Here is a 15,989-nt window from a genome sequence, read left to right on the forward strand (position 1 = left end):
CCAAGATACAACTTAAAAAAAAAAGAAAAAAAAGAAAAAGAAAGAAACAAAAGGCAAGACATAAACTATAATGTTCTGATGATTCCATAAACATATTTTCCCACATTTAAAATCTCTACAACTGGAGTGCCACTTGTTATTGATGGCACTTTATTAAGTCCCCCTCCCTTTTTTACATGTTTTCATCTCTAAAATCAAGCTGTATCTTAGAATTCTTGGCAACTTAGGCATGACGAAATATCTTGGTATGATGGTATGATTCTATTTTTCTTTGAAAAACAGAAAAGGATACATATATACCCACAATATTTATATATCCACAATAAATTTATGAAGGAATACAGAAGAAATTGTGATTATTCTGAATGAAAAATAGGATAAGAGGTGTGAGTAGAGAAAGATTTTTGCTTATATTTTATTCTTATTTGAATTTTCTTATTGAAAGCATGGGGGCAAACTGTAATCCAGTTTCATTCTCTTGCATGTGGCTTTCCAGTTTTCCCAGCACCATTTATTGAAGAGACTATCTTTACTCCATCGTGTGTTTCTGGCTTTGTCAAAAATCATTTGTCCATATACATGTGGTTTTATAGCTGGGCTCTCTATTCTGTTCACTGATCTGTGTGTCTGTTTCCCTGCCAATACCATGCTGTTTTGATTATCATAGCTCTGTAGTATAATTTGAAGTCAGGTAGTGTGATACCTCCAGCTTTGTTCTTTTTTTCTCAGGACTGTTTTGGCTATTCAGGGTCTTTTGTGGTTCCATACAAATCTGATTATTTCTCATTCTATTTCTTTAATAAGTGACATTGGGATTTGGATGGGGATTGCATTAAATATGTATTTTGCTTTGGACAATATGGCCATTTCAACTATGTTGATTCTTCCAATCCATGAACATGGAATACTTTTCCATTTTGTTGTCTTTTTCAATCACTTTTAATAATGCTTTTAATTTTCAGTACATAGGTCTTTCATATTCTTCATTGATTCCTAGGTATTTTATTTTCTTGGTTGCAATTGTAAAAAGAATTGTCTTTCTCTGAAGTTTTGTTGTTAATATTCAGGAAGGCATGGATTTTTGCACATTGGCTTTGTATCCTGCAACTTGACCGTAATAGTTTTTTGGTGGAGTCTTTAGGGTTCTCTCTCTCTATAGAATCATGTCATCTGCAACAAGTGACAGTTTGACATTTTCCTTCCCTATTTGAATGCCTTTTGTTTCTTTCTCTTGCCTTATTGCTCTGGCTAGGACTTCCAGAACTATGTTCAATAACAGTGGTGAGAGTGGACATCCTTGTCTTATACCTGATGTTAGAGGAAAAGCTTTCAGTTTTTCCCCATTGAGTATGATATTAGCTGAGGTACTTTATGATATTATGTTGAGGTACTTTCCTTCTATTCCTATTTTACTGAGTGTTTAATCATAAATGGATGTTGCATTTAATCAAATGCTTTTTCTGCATCTATTGATAAGACCATATGATTTTCCTTTCTTTTGTTAATGTGGTGTATTACACTGATTAATTTGCATATGTTGAACCATCCTTGTGTCCCTGAAATAAATCCCACTTGATCGTTACATACTATTTTTCTGATGTACTGTTGTGTTCTATTTGCTCGTATTTTGTTTAGGATTTCTGCATCTGTATTCATCAGAGATACTGGTCTGTAGTTTTCCTTTTTGTGTGTTACCTTTGCCAGGTTTTGGTATCAGGGTTATATTGGCCTCATAAAATGTGTTAGGAAGTACTGCCTCTTAATTTTTTGGAAGAGTTTGAGGAGGATAAGTTTTAAGTCTTCTTTGAATGGTAGAATTCACTGACTAAGCCATCTGATCCTGGACTTTTGTTTTGGGGAGGCTTTTGATGGTTGTTTCAATTTTCTTATTACTGATCAGTTTACACAGAATATATGTACCAAATTTATAAACCTTGGTCACAGAGAACATTTTATGAACTTGACCTCAAAGGCAAGGGAAGTAAAGGCAAAAATAAATGAATGGGACTATATCAAACTAAAAAGCTTCTGCACAGCAAAGAAACTGACAACGAAATAGAGAGGCAGGCAGCCAGGTAGGAGATAATATTTGCAAACAGTAGCTCTGACAAAGGTTTAATTTCCAAAATATATAAACAACTCAGAAAACTCAACAACAAACAAACAAACAAACAAACCCAATCAAAAAGTGGGTAGAGGACCTGAAAATATACCTCTCCCAAGAAGACATATGAACAGCCAATAGAAAAAAAGATGTTCAAACTTACTAGCAATTAGGGAAACGCAAACCAAAACTAAAATGAGATACCACCTCACACCTCTTAAAGTGGCTATTATGAACAAGATAAGCACTAGCAAGTGTTGGAGAGGTGTGGAAAAAAGGGAACCCTCATTTACTGCTGGTAGGAATGGACTGATACATCTACTATAGAAAACAGTATGGAGGTTCTTAATAAAATTAAGAATAGAGCTACCTACCATATGACCCAGCAATCCCTTTCCTGGGTATATACCCCAAAAAACTTGAAAACATGTATTTGCAAAGATAAATGCACCCCTATGTTCATTGCAGCATTATTCAGTGGCCAAGACATGGGAACAACCAAAGTGTCCTGCAATAGAGGACTGGACAAAGATGTGGTACATATACACAGTGGAAGACTACTCAGCCATCACAAAGGATGAAATACTGCCATTTGCCACAATATGGGTGGACCTTGAAAATATTATGCTAAGTGAAATCAGTCAAAAAAAGCTAAGAACCATATAATTTCACTCATATGTGGGACATAAAACTAAAACTCGTGAACACAAACTGCAGTGTGGTGGTTGCCAAAGGGAAGGGGATCCTAATATATGGTGACATGAGAGGGTCCTAATATTTGATGACAGGAGAAAATTTGACTTTGGATGGTGGGCACAAGGTGCAACATATAGATCTTGTCACAAGGAAATCCATGCCTGAAACCTATATGATCATATTAACCAATGTCACCCCAATACATTTAATAAAAAAAGAAAAAAGAAAGCATGCTATATTAGTCTTAATTTTTAAAACAGAACAAATTCAGTGAAAAGTAGCTTTAAAAGAGGAAGTAACAACAGCCACACCGAAGAAAGCACCTTTGTCACTTACTTGTACTTTAGGTCTTCTTTCCTCATCAGGGCTGAAACTACTACTAGTGCTCAAGTCTGAGTCATTATGAATATAACGAAGGGTGGAGTCCATGTTCTGTTAGGAAAAAATATTTACTTAAAAAGTTGAACTGTCTATAAGTTTCCTTCATCTAAACTATCTTACCATTTGAGACTGCCAAAGATATAAATACATATAAGTTCTTCATGTTTTTAAAAGTTTATAAATATACATAAGGCTTCATTAAGAACTTCCCCTGCCTTAAATCAAACTTGCTGAATAGGATGCTACATGTATGAAAAAGAATTTCAGAATAAAAGTAATTTAACATTTAGAATTAATTTTGAAATGTCCCAAATACTTAAAATTAGCTTGTTTATAAAATAGTACATAGAGGACTTGGGATGTCATATGAAGTTCTTCCACTGTTTCTAGTCTTGGCTATTTCTAATTTCACAAATACACATTTTTAACAGTAAAAAAAACCCACACACAAAACAACCCCAAAATAAAAAGAACAACACCTTCCAAAATGCAAAGACAGCATAGTATTCAAATCTCCAATGATAATCGTGGTTAGGGATTCATTCTGAACCAACTATATTATACAAAATTTCTAATATACTAGATGTCATCAACCAAAAAACAAAACAGAAATCCACTAAAGTTTAAAAACCCTCTTGCCATCCCCACTGTGTGTACGTAGGTACTCTTGCCTGAGCTTTTCATTCAACCCACTCTGTCTGTGACCATTTGATTCTGACATTCAGGGGTGTAGTTCTTCTCTGTTTATAAAAACAAGGGATCAGAAATACTGATACCAAATGATGCTGGCTTGGTGGGATGTGGTAGGAAATTAAGGAAGGATCATATAGAACAGCTCCAAGTATACAGCAAAAATGATGCTAGTAACAGTACCCACCCTCACACTCCAGAGTCCAGATAATGCCACTGGCCCTCCGCAACATGGCCTCAAGTCCTGATCTTCTGCTCAGAATACTGTGTTGCTTGCTGCAGTGAAATGGTCCGATCAGAAACAAAGCACCTCTCCAAAAAAAAAAGGGAAGAGTTAATTATTCTTGATAAAGGGCTTTGTTTCCAGTAAGACTATTTCACTGCAGTAAGCTACATTAACATTGAAGCTACTAAAATGGTCATGTAGACAGGATTAGGATTTACTTTCTAAGCACTGAACAGATCACCAGTCACAGGATGTGGTGACATTTACTTTTACTTTATACAAAAGGTAGAGCTAAGAAAATCAGCAACAAACAGAATATACTAACTAGAAAGTGATTAGCTACAACTATTCCCCAACGAAACACTTCTAATTCAAACTACTCTCACTTGATAAACACTTTACTGAGTTTGTTACCTCAACAGCATCGCTGATTAAAGGCACGGAGGCATCATGATTTATTTTACAGTTTGGTTGCTCACTGACACACAGTTCATCTTGCACATCACTTCTCTTTTCTGTATCGCTGGCCTCTTCGTGAGCATCCAGATTGGAAGCTCGCAGTGCAGCAGACAGCACGTCCACTTGTGCTATAGGCAGAATAGGGAAATGATAATAAGTGGCAGAATTACAATGAAATGTGTACTTTTTGACACTGCCACCAAAAAGCTGGAAAAAAAACCCTCTACGTGGTAAATCATTAGTCCTTCAAGAGAAAAAGTAGAAAACTAATATGCTTTCATGAGATTAAAAATGCTTATCCACTACTGTACATTATTCTGCGTTAGTATGAAAAGAGAAATGCTATCTAGTTTTAGAGGTACCTCCAGTTTATTAAAAGGAGTCAATTTCAGTGTGAGTTAACTATGTTTGGGTAGTGCATAAATCGAACTTATAAGACTTACTTACTAAGCTATTTTAGCAGAAGAGCAGTCACTTTACAAACCCTGCCAACATAAAACAATCGCAATTACAAAGATTTTTGTTGCAGTTACATTTAAACATCTCATATCTTATTCCAGTTTATTTTTCTCTAATTCTTTTTGAAAATGAAATCAATGACTTGCCCCAAACACAGATCCCAAATGAGTACTGTCTTGTTTACAACAAACCAAACTGACAACTTATCAAGTTCTTAAATCTGGCAAGTAGCACTAAGTTTTGAGTTATACCTTCTTATGAAAGTGACTCAAAACTGAGATAAATCATTTTTTTCTGACCACGACTGCCAAAAGTGCCGAATTCTTTCATTGGGCCTAAACTGGAAAGAAATCTATATTTTGTGAGCTTGGGCCATTTTTCCTTTTGTAGTCTATGAACCTAGCTGTGGTAAATCAAACTGATATCAATAATTCTACTTGGGCACTGCTGAAATTCAATCCTGAATCAGCTTGGCAATCCCAAATGTTCTGGACAAAAACAGAAAAGCCGCAAATTCCCTGGGTAAGTATTTTGGAAAAGAGGACCTCTTACACCTACTTCATATTTTACTACTTCCCTTTTTGGCCTTTCATGTAGGATCTATTTCTGTTATAACTAAGAAAGGGCTTTCTTTTTCTGAAAAGGAATATCTCATTATTGTCCATGGAAACATTTAAAATTTTTGCTCAAAAACTTACAAGGAAGTTAAAAATCATCAATGCTTCAAGGAAGGTGAGTTAAATTGGGAAGCAAGGGCTGCTTTAAAATTTTAAAAAACTTAAGTCTTGCTCCCCCCTCACCCGCGCCCCCCCCAATGACATGCCCCACCTAACAGTGATAAGGGGAAAGAACAAGTGGCACAGAAGCTTGTAAAGCTGAAGTTTAGCCCCTGGTCAGAATTTAGTTTCCAATTTTGGCTTAAAGTTCTGCCCTTCCAAAAAGTAGACATTTTCTGCAATTTGCCACGATGGCAGATTAGAAAAGAAAAAACATCCAAAACTAAGGTATATGCCTTTAAAAACTCAAAACACCTCCTAACATACAGAAAATTAAGGCATAGTAAATTTTAATTAACTATGGATTAAAAATGGCCTCAGATTTCAATGAAATCAAATGCTTAAGAATTCTGTAGCCAAAGCAGAAAATCCCTAGCACTGCCTAGCTATGTTTTACGATAGGCCATTTGACACAGGCAGTTAATGTATTGTCCCAACCTTCTGTGCTCTCTGAGGCTGGGATTTTTGTCTGGTTTGTTGCTGCTATATATTTAGTAACTAGGGGAGTATCAGGAACATAGTAAGTGCTCAATAAGTAATGATAAAATAAATAAATAAATAAATAAATAAATAAATAAACAAATGGCTATGTTATAAAAGTTATTCTTATAAACAGAAAGAACATGATAAATTTAAAACTTTTTGGTAATTGAATTTTTTTAAAGCTATGTTTTTACTGATTTTTAGAAACAGAGGAAGGGAAAGTGATAGAGAGATAGGAACATTGATGAGAGAGGAACTTCATCGATTGGCTGCCTCCTGCACGACCCCTAGTGGGGATTGAGCCCGCAACCCAGGCATGTGCCCTGATCAGGTGACTGGGAATAGATCTGGTGACCTCTTGGTTCATGGGTTGACACTCAACTGCTGAGCCACACCGGTGGGGCAAGAACATGACAAATTTAAAACATGATAGGTTTAAAAGGTAAATCAGAAAGAGAACTGATTAAATCACAATATAGTATTTGTGTTGAAACCTCTCAATTACAGCTTGTAAATTTACAATACAATTTTAAGCCAAACATGATAAGTATTAGCCATCTTCTGAAATGCAGAGTCATATACTGAAGCTTATATGTACATGTAGGTCTTTTTAAAAAGCAAACTATACATATCATTTTTAGCTTGTTAAAAAAATTAAAGTAGCTATTCAATATTTCAGTATTTGTTAAGTACCTACTGCATGCCAGAAAACTAGAAGGTACTGTAGTAAACACAGCGAGAATTCCCAGAACAGGATTACAGCCTTTTTCCATAAAAATGGAGTGTAAGAAAAACAAAGTATAAAAGTTATTGAAGTTTGATCAACTGAATAAAACTTAAGTTGTTAAATGATAATAAAATTTATTTAAACAAAAAGCTGAAAGTTGTAAAGACAAACATTTATCAAGAGTTGACTATCCTCAGCTATGAGCATCCTTAGTTTTAGGTGTAATTCTCTGTGTCTCAATTTTCCTCATCTGGGGGTGAAAGAGTGTAGAGAAATGGAGGGAGAATACAAAGACAAGGTTTTGGTGAATATTCTAATTTATCAAACAAAACAAAACTTGATGATGTAGTTCTTGTTACATCAAGTTGTCGTAAAATGCAGAATGCTGGTTCAACAGGGTAAATAAAATCAACAACAGAACCCACAATTGAGGAATGAATAAAGAAACGACAGGTCGCTATGATGCACACTGACCACCAGGGGGCAGACGCTCAATACAGACGCTGCCCCCTGGTGGTCAATGTGCTCCCATAGGAGGAGTGCCGCTCAGCCAAAAGCCACTGCCATTACACTAAGGATGTCCGCAGGGAACAGGTGTAAGCTGTCATTTGGACATCCCCCAAGGGCTCCTGGACTGAAAGAGGGCGCAGGCCGGGCTGAGGGACCCCACTTCAAGGGCACAAATTTCATGCACTGGGCCTTTAGTGTTTTCATAAAAAATAATCTACTAGGAGAGATAAAAAATAGGATATGCTATTGAAAATATTCACTCCTCGGCTCTTGCTTTTGTTTCAGAATATAACAAAAAGGAATGAACTACTGATACATGAAACAAGGATAAATCTCAAACACATTAGATTAAGTGACAGAGTAAAAAAGAAGTTACTGCTTGATTCTATTATGTGGCATTCTACAAAAAGCAAGATCATAGGGACAGAAAACAGATTAGAGGTTGTCAGAGGCTGGGCATGGAAGAAAGGACTGACTATAAAGGGGGACAAAGAATGTTCTGGTGATGAAACTGTTCTGTATCTTGACTGAGGTGGTGGTCACACACAACTCTATGTGTTTGTTGAATCTCACAGAACTGTCCACTCAAGAGGCCAAATTTTACTGATATAAATTATGTCCCAATAAACCTAAAAAAGAATGAAACTGACCATTTTCCAATTAAATTAACTTTGAACAATCAAGGATATGAATTTGCCTTTAATCAAATCATTTTCCTCCAAATGTAAAATTATAATAGAAAATAATTTAAAAATAATTTAAAAATCATTTAATCATAAATTAAAGCCAAATAAAGATAACTGCTAACTTAACCACCAGAATGCAATTTTCAAAGTTTGAACACAAGGTTTTGTATGTTTTAGAAGGATACTGAAGGTTATCGTTTTAGCTGCTTTAAAAGTATTTACTAACATTGAGCAAAACAATAGTTTATAAATTTTAGGTTTTAGAACAAGGCCAAAAAATATCCACAAAAAGATATAAGTTCTAAAGACCTCTAATTATAGGATTTGTCAAAATTGTTTTAAATAGCATCTCAGATTTCACTGAGTAAAGTTATGAGTCATTAGGAAGCCTCAGTCTTCAAAGGGGCAGGAAGATAACATCTGCTCAGGTTCTGGCCTGATCACTTCCCAAGCCTCAGCAAGTAGAACAGGACTGCGTCAGGACATCTGGTTCCCACACACTGGGAAAACATATTCCACTTAATAAGAGGCAACTTTTGATCTGAACACAGAACAACTTTATGGCTGCATTCACAAGGAAATAATGTAGGTGATAAATGTGTAATCCAATGGAAAAAAGTCAAAACTGAGAAAGTAAGCTAATAGACTCTTATAGACAGACGTCTACAGCTCTCAAAACACATCATATTCCACAGAAAAATAGGTTATTTTTGTGGTTATTTTTGTCAGCTGTTAATAACGCATGGTCCTTCCTTTAAAAACTCTGCGTCCTCTGCTATTTTATGAAAAAGCTAATGAGACCTAGAGCAAAATAGTTAAGGCAGGACAATATTTAAAACCGTAAATGTAAAACACTGTTTGAATGATTGTGAAAATTTTAGAGATTTATGAATCAACAAATCTGTAAATACTAGTTAGGAACACAGTGATGAGCTTATCTAAATGAAATTACCTAAAAATATTGTAGTTATCAAGACAAGACATGATGACAATGATCAAATTTTTAAGAAGGCATTTTTTATTTTTTCTGGAAAAGAGGTAAGCAAACACTTTATACCAACTTTAGAATAAAGAACTTGATTAAATATTCCATACCTCTAACATCCGGATCATCAATATGCGGCTCTAGATTTTCTATCATTTCTTCAAGTTCCTTTCTGGTGGCCATAGTGATGTTTGAAGAACCTGGTATGGTTGCTTCAGGTGTTTCTTCTGGTCTCTCTGGGTTGAGTTTATTCCCAGAGCCCTGCTCAAGTTCTATATCTAGATCTATTTCAGGAAGAGGAGTCCTCCAGAAATGGAAAGAGTTGTATAATTCCTGATCTAAGAGAGCAGAATCTTGTGAACTGGTGCCAAGCTCTGGCCGTAATGTAGATTTGGAGTTACCAGGTTTTTTATCATTTTCATTACTAGCTGCTTCCTGATGAGAGTCTGAGGACAAAGTACAAAGTAAAGAACTGTCCATTGGAACACTTATTTCACCTGGAGATTTCCTAGTTGTTTCAGTATGATCTTCCATGTTTCCCAGTTTGACACTGGAATTACTAATACTGGGATCTGAAGGAACATCCTCTGTCCTGATTTGTACATCCTCTGGGACTTCTTGATCTCTGATCCTTTTATTGTTTCATTTGGGGGGGAAAAATGAAAGTATAAAAATAATTACTGGAAAAAAATCAATGACAGATACTACATAAAGCATTTAAACGAGCTAAATATTATGAAGTACAGAGTATCCATACATATTGAGTAATTTGCATAAATTACTGATAATGCTTCTTTTTCCATCAGTTGTTCTGTGTTCAGAGATGTAAACATTTGGTAAGCCTAAGTCTAGATATTAAAGCATTAGATATTAGTTGGAGGCAATAACATTTAAGAATCCTGGAATCTTACAATACCATGATAATTTCAATAATTAATAAAAAATAGTAGGAAGGTAAAGTCCTACAATGCATTTTAAGATAGACACATTTTTAAAGTTATCTGATTTTTAGGATTATGGCACTGCCACTCTGCTCCAATGACATAATGAGAAGCTGAGAATTAAAACCTATTTGCTTACATTAAAAAGAAAAGAAAGCTTGACTGGCGTGGCTTAGTGGTTGAGTGTTGACCTATGAACCAAGAGGTCATGATTCGATTCCTGGTTAGGCATATGCCCGGGTTCAATCCCCAATCTTGGGCATTTAAGAGGCAGCCGATCAATGATTTTCTCTCTCATTGATGTTTCTATATCTCTCCCTCTCCCTTCCTCTCTAAAATGAATTTTTAAAAATTAATATTTAAAAATAAAAATAAAAAAACCTCTACACAGCATTACAAAAGATTTTATTTACTATCTCAGAAAATATATAGAAATCCACTCAAGTGTTTTAAGTTATTTTTATTTCTTCCAGCTCTTTTCACTTTCCAGCTCTACTCCCATAGGTTTTAACCAAAATGGAGCCATGACTTAATTAATAAAGACAGATGGTACAAATTCCTAAAGACCACAGATTATCGCCATTCATTATGTAAACTAAAGCACTACATTAATGTTTATCCCCTACATTTTATTAGACTCGATTAAATTTACTAATATATACTGAGCACCTACTAGGAACCAGAAATAAAATGGATATTGAGGATTCATATGTGAAATGTAGATCTTATTCATGAGACTATAATTAGAAGCAAATAAAAAAAAAAGAACTTATAAGCAAATAATTCTCAGGTAGCATGGTAAATATATAAGTATGCACAATGAACACAGGAGATAGAATTGAGAGTTGAAATTAAAAGGCTTCAGAGGAAATGATATAAGTTGTATTTAGAAGAACCAATAAATGTTTATGAGGCTAAGGGGAAGAAAATGTATGGAAAGAAGAAACAGCATATGCAAAGGTAAGGGTGATAAAGGTGGTAGAACACATTCAGAAAAGAGCAATGAGTTTATTATGGCTAAAAGAAGGAAATGATAGATGACAAGGATGAAAAACTTTGCAGGAATCACTATATTCCATACTAAATACCTCTGGAATTTATCGTATGGGCTATAGGAAATAAGGTAGGAATTAAGAGACTTACATTTTTAGATGTTATTTTTGAAAGACCATTCTGGAAGCAGTACAGAAAATTGGTTGGAGGTGAGACAAGAGGCAGGAAACATAAGAGAGTAGGTGATAGGCAGTGATGACTTTCTGAATGAAGGCACTGTATTTGGGGTTACAGTAGAAGTAAACACATTCAATGATGACAAAACCAATAGGACTTGTTCGTTTACTGCATGCTGGAGAAACAAAGGGAGGTATCTGGGAAGATATCCAGATTTCTGGCTAGAGCAACTGATTAGATACTGGTAGCACCAACTAAAAGTGGAAAATGCAAGAACAATTCAATGAGAAAGCTAATGAGTTCCAGTTTGGACAGACTGAGTTAGGTGTCTATGTCAAAGGTGGTGGTGATGTCCATGGGAAACTGGTCAGACACTGGAGACAGATTGGGAGGTCATCAAGTCAGAGGGACATGTGTAGGGCTTAGATGTAAGGCAAGAAATATGAATGAAGGAAAACACAGCAGTCACACAGAATAACACAGAGTGAAGGCATTTTTCTTATATAAGGGATAGTAAAGATGAGTATATTTTAGGCTTAAAGAAAGGGTTTTAAGAGGTGAGGGAACTGGAGACATAGGAGAATGATGAAATAATGATAAAGCAGTAAGAATATGGGCTCAATAACACAGATGGATAGATGAAGAGAAAACTCTAAGAAACATGAGAGAAGGATGGATATGTAGGTAATTTGTAAGATGAGTATGCATGTGTGTGTGTGTGGGGGGGGATTAAAATTGTTCCCATGAAACATTATGTGCCTTTACATGCACACAATGAAAGATATTAAACCGCAGGCCTGCCAGAACTATGCAAAAGTGGAAGGTGGCGTTAACAACTATGTAAATCCCATACATGTTTAATAGTCAACCATACACAATCTCATGAAAGTATCACCTTTCCTCTGATGTGGCTTTATCTAAGAGCAATGTTCACATTATCAGAAACACTTTTAAAAAACACATAATTATTTTTAAAAAGTTTTAAAATAGAGATAAAAATATCTAATAAGTCATCTGAAAATATGACAGAGACATTTTAAATTCTGGTGTTGCCCTCCCATTCTTTTTTTTTTTTCCCCCTTCCAGTCTTATTAACTGTAAAATATATAGTATGCATACATAATAAAATTCTGTTACAACTGTGAAAAGATTGAATTGCAAATTCTTAGATACTTATCCTAGTATTGGCACTACATTAATCTAAAACTCCAAGCCTTTTAGGGACTCACATTCCTCATGTACTCCTTATTCATAAAAATGAGGAACTGGCTTAGATGGCTTATAAGATCCTTTCCCTCTCCAAAAGAGTTCTTAAAGCTAGTGCTATTATGCAAAACAAATGTCTTCTATATGTGTATGAATTATGTAATATTTTCCAATTATGTTGTTCTTATTAAAATATATTTCTTCTTTTGTTTTAAAAAACATTAGTGGCTCACCAATGTGGCTCACTGATTGTCAACCTATGAATGAGGAGGTCTCAGTTTGATTCTTGATCTGGGCACATACCTGGGTTGTGGGCTCAATCCCCAGTCGGGGATATGCAGGAGGCAGCCAATCCATGATTCTCTCTCATCATTGATGATTCTACCTCTCTCTTCTTCTCCCTTCCCCTCTCTGAAATCAATAAAAACATTTAAAAAAAAAAAAAAAAGAACATTAGTGGAATAATTGGTAAAATCTGAATGAAGTCTTTAGATTAAGACGACAGTATTGTATCTACACTAATTTCTTAATTTTGGTAATTAGACTGTGTGGTTATATTAATGTCTATGTTTTGAGGAAATACACAGTAAAATATTTAAGAAAGTAAAAAAAGTAAAACAGTTTTCACATGTCTAAAATTTATTCTCAAAAACTCAGAAAAAAGGAATAATAAAGCAAATATGGTAAAATGTTGACATTTGGAGAATCTGAGTAAAGGGTATATGGAATTCTCTTTTATTTTTGCAATTTTTCTGATATGCAAACTAAATTTTAAAAATTATAGTAACAAGGTATTGTTTTGTGAGGGTAGGGAGCAAATGAGTAAAACTTGTAATACTTCAACTATTATCTGATGAATTTTAGAAAGTTCCATTTAAAATATACAAAAAGAATGCAATTAAGTATATAAAACTATTCCAAGGGCATGAAGTTCCTTGATCATTATTTTTACCTTAGCATTCAAGTTAAATTTTAATATTAAAATTAATTAAGAATATTAAATTTTGCCATGGCTGCTGCTCGATCCCTGATTGGGGTACATGTAAGAGGCAGCAGATTGATGTTTCTCTCTCTCTCTCCCCCCACTGCCCCTTCCGCTTTCTTTAAAATCAATAAAAACACATTTTTAAGAAAGGAATACTACATTTTAATATTCTTAGCCTAAAAAACAAAAAGAACAGCCAAGTAATTCTACTTGACTAATGTAAAATTACTAGTTTGTACAGTTTTTAAAAGAAAAAAAAAAAAAAAGCTTTCCCAGTATTAAATTTTGGGAAGAATTATACATGTATGAATTATAGTTGCTTCAAATTGTCAAAAAATAAAAGTTCTCTAAATACAGATTTTCCTGCCTGGCTGGAGTGGCTCAGTGGTTGAGCCTCAACCTATGAACCTGGAGATTATGGTTTGATTCCCAGTCAGGGCACATGCCCCAGATGGAGGGCTCTATCCCCAGTAGGGGTTGTGCAGGAGGCAGCCAATCAATGATTCTCTCTCATCATTATAATGTTTCTATCTCTCTCCCTTCCTCTCTGAAATCAACAAAAACATATTAAAAATAATAATAAATACAGATTTTTCCTAGAACTGGATAAGAGTCAATGCAAGATCAAGCTGCTAGATGCCAAAATTCTGATATTCTGAATTATCGGACTTCCAAATGCCATTATACAAGCAAACATTTTTTGAAAATTGAGGAGACATGGTTCTGCATAATGAGAATTATTTCCCAAGAGATCGTAGGCAATAAGAGCACCAGAGAGTAAGCCAGAAACTTCTCTCAAAAAGAACCTTAAGTTTCCTTTAGTTTATGATTAATATTCGCAGAGTTCCTGACTAGAGACCGTGGGCCTAGAAAATGAGTACCTGTACCCGTTTTTCAAGGAGAAAATGACCTATAGAACATCTGGTTAAAGAAACACTGTATCCTGAGATAAAAGCAAAGAGCACTCTCCAAGATATATCTTCCAAGTGCTGTGAATTAAATAAATGAAGTTTTAACTGTGAAATATTTCCGAATTTGTACCAATAATAATATTACTTTCACATAGTTGGCATTAACCTAAACTGACAAAAACTAGCGTTAAGTGGCTCATCATTTAAGGATTTTTAAAATTAAATATATTTCCTTATAATAAGTCACTCAAAATTTATTACATGCCAACTATGTGCCAGACCAGAAGAAGGTGTTAAGAGTACGAAGATAAAAAAAACCCACATTGCTACGCAGGATGGACTTGTAGTCTATTAGATGACATACAGAAATACACAATTAAAAAGACAGGGGTGTGTAAGAGACTGGGAGGAGGGTGGAAAGGGGGGGGGGAGATATTTGTAATACTATCAACAATAAAAAATACATTTAAAATTGAAAGAAAAAAAAAGAACTGACTAAAAATTATTCTCATTCTAGTCCTACTGACAGCCAAGATGCAAAAGCTATGAATTTCCTGAAAAAATGCAGGGATATATTCTTGGAGGTAGTGAGTCTAGAGACAGCAAACACACTGACACTGACTTTGTTAAATAAGGTACAAATGGAACAGCAGGGCTTCCCAGAAAGAAAGCATGGAGAACCAAAAGAACAATGTGTTCAAAGAATAATGTAATTGTTGGTTTGACATAATTTAGAAATGCAAGTTTGAAAATAGCCTTCTAAAGTAGCTTTTACTAACGCCTTCAAAGAACCATTGAAATAGCCTACTCTGGGGTGAATGAAAGATAAATTTTGTATATAAAGTTAGATGTTTATAATTAATAAATTCTTCAAACACTGTTAAATGATAGTAAATGTTTCCAGGGTCAGATGAAACAATATATAATAAGTAGTAATGGAAATACATTGCCAAAACCTTATTTTGTAACATAGTTGAGAAATCTGAATTCTAGGAAACTGAGAGGACCGTGAGAACAGGTATCAAGTTCTCTATATACAGTAGCTGGTTGTTAGTAGGTGCTCAATTAATTTTTGCTCAATCAATCAATCCTAAATAATAAAACATCAGTTTAAAACAAAAGCCAGAGCAGTATTTAAGAGAGGGCAAACAAACTAATGGTTACGAGGTTAATAATATATAGGACGACATTTTTTGAAGCTAGGAAGTAAAACTATACAAAAGTTTTTACAATGTTTTTAACAAACTTCCTTAGTCAGGAATTCTTTCTTCTCTCCCTTACACCATTAACACATTTCAATAAAGTTATATAAAGTAGTGAAAATCCAATATTACAAATAGTATTGGCTTCACATTAAGACATACCTCAAAATACAAGGAAGAGAAATTAAGGTTTGTAGCTAAAAGATAACTACCTTTAAATAGCTCTTCCAATAATGTCCAATACTGGCAGTGAGCAAAACTATTGGCCGTGATAGCCACAGCAACTATTTTTGCCAATGAAGTTTTATTGAAACAGAGCCAAGCCCATCTGTTTATGTACTGCCTATGGCTGCTACACACTGCAAAGGCAGAACTGAGTAGTTGTGACAGAG

The 15,989-nt window shown here is 34.7% G+C and overlaps 1 protein-coding gene across 1 annotated transcript in view; it reads right to left on the reverse strand.

The window, feature by feature from the left end:
- Positions 1–15,989, reverse strand: part of PPP4R1 (protein phosphatase 4 regulatory subunit 1) — a 56,876-nt gene that overhangs the window by 11,873 nt on the left and 29,014 nt on the right. The window contains exons 11-13 of the mRNA XM_081096506.1: positions 9,293–9,813; positions 4,512–4,684; positions 3,137–3,232 (exon numbers count right to left, since the gene is read on the reverse strand). Coding sequence (XP_080952632.1) covers positions 3,137–3,232; positions 4,512–4,684; positions 9,293–9,813 — 790 coding nt within the window. The remainder of the gene's footprint in view (positions 1–3,136; positions 3,233–4,511; positions 4,685–9,292; positions 9,814–15,989) is intronic.

The sequence above is a fragment of the Myotis nattereri genome, assembly GCF_964212035.1.
Source record: "Myotis nattereri genome assembly, chromosome: 8".
Lineage (NCBI taxonomy): Eukaryota > Metazoa > Chordata > Mammalia > Chiroptera > Vespertilionidae > Myotis > Myotis nattereri.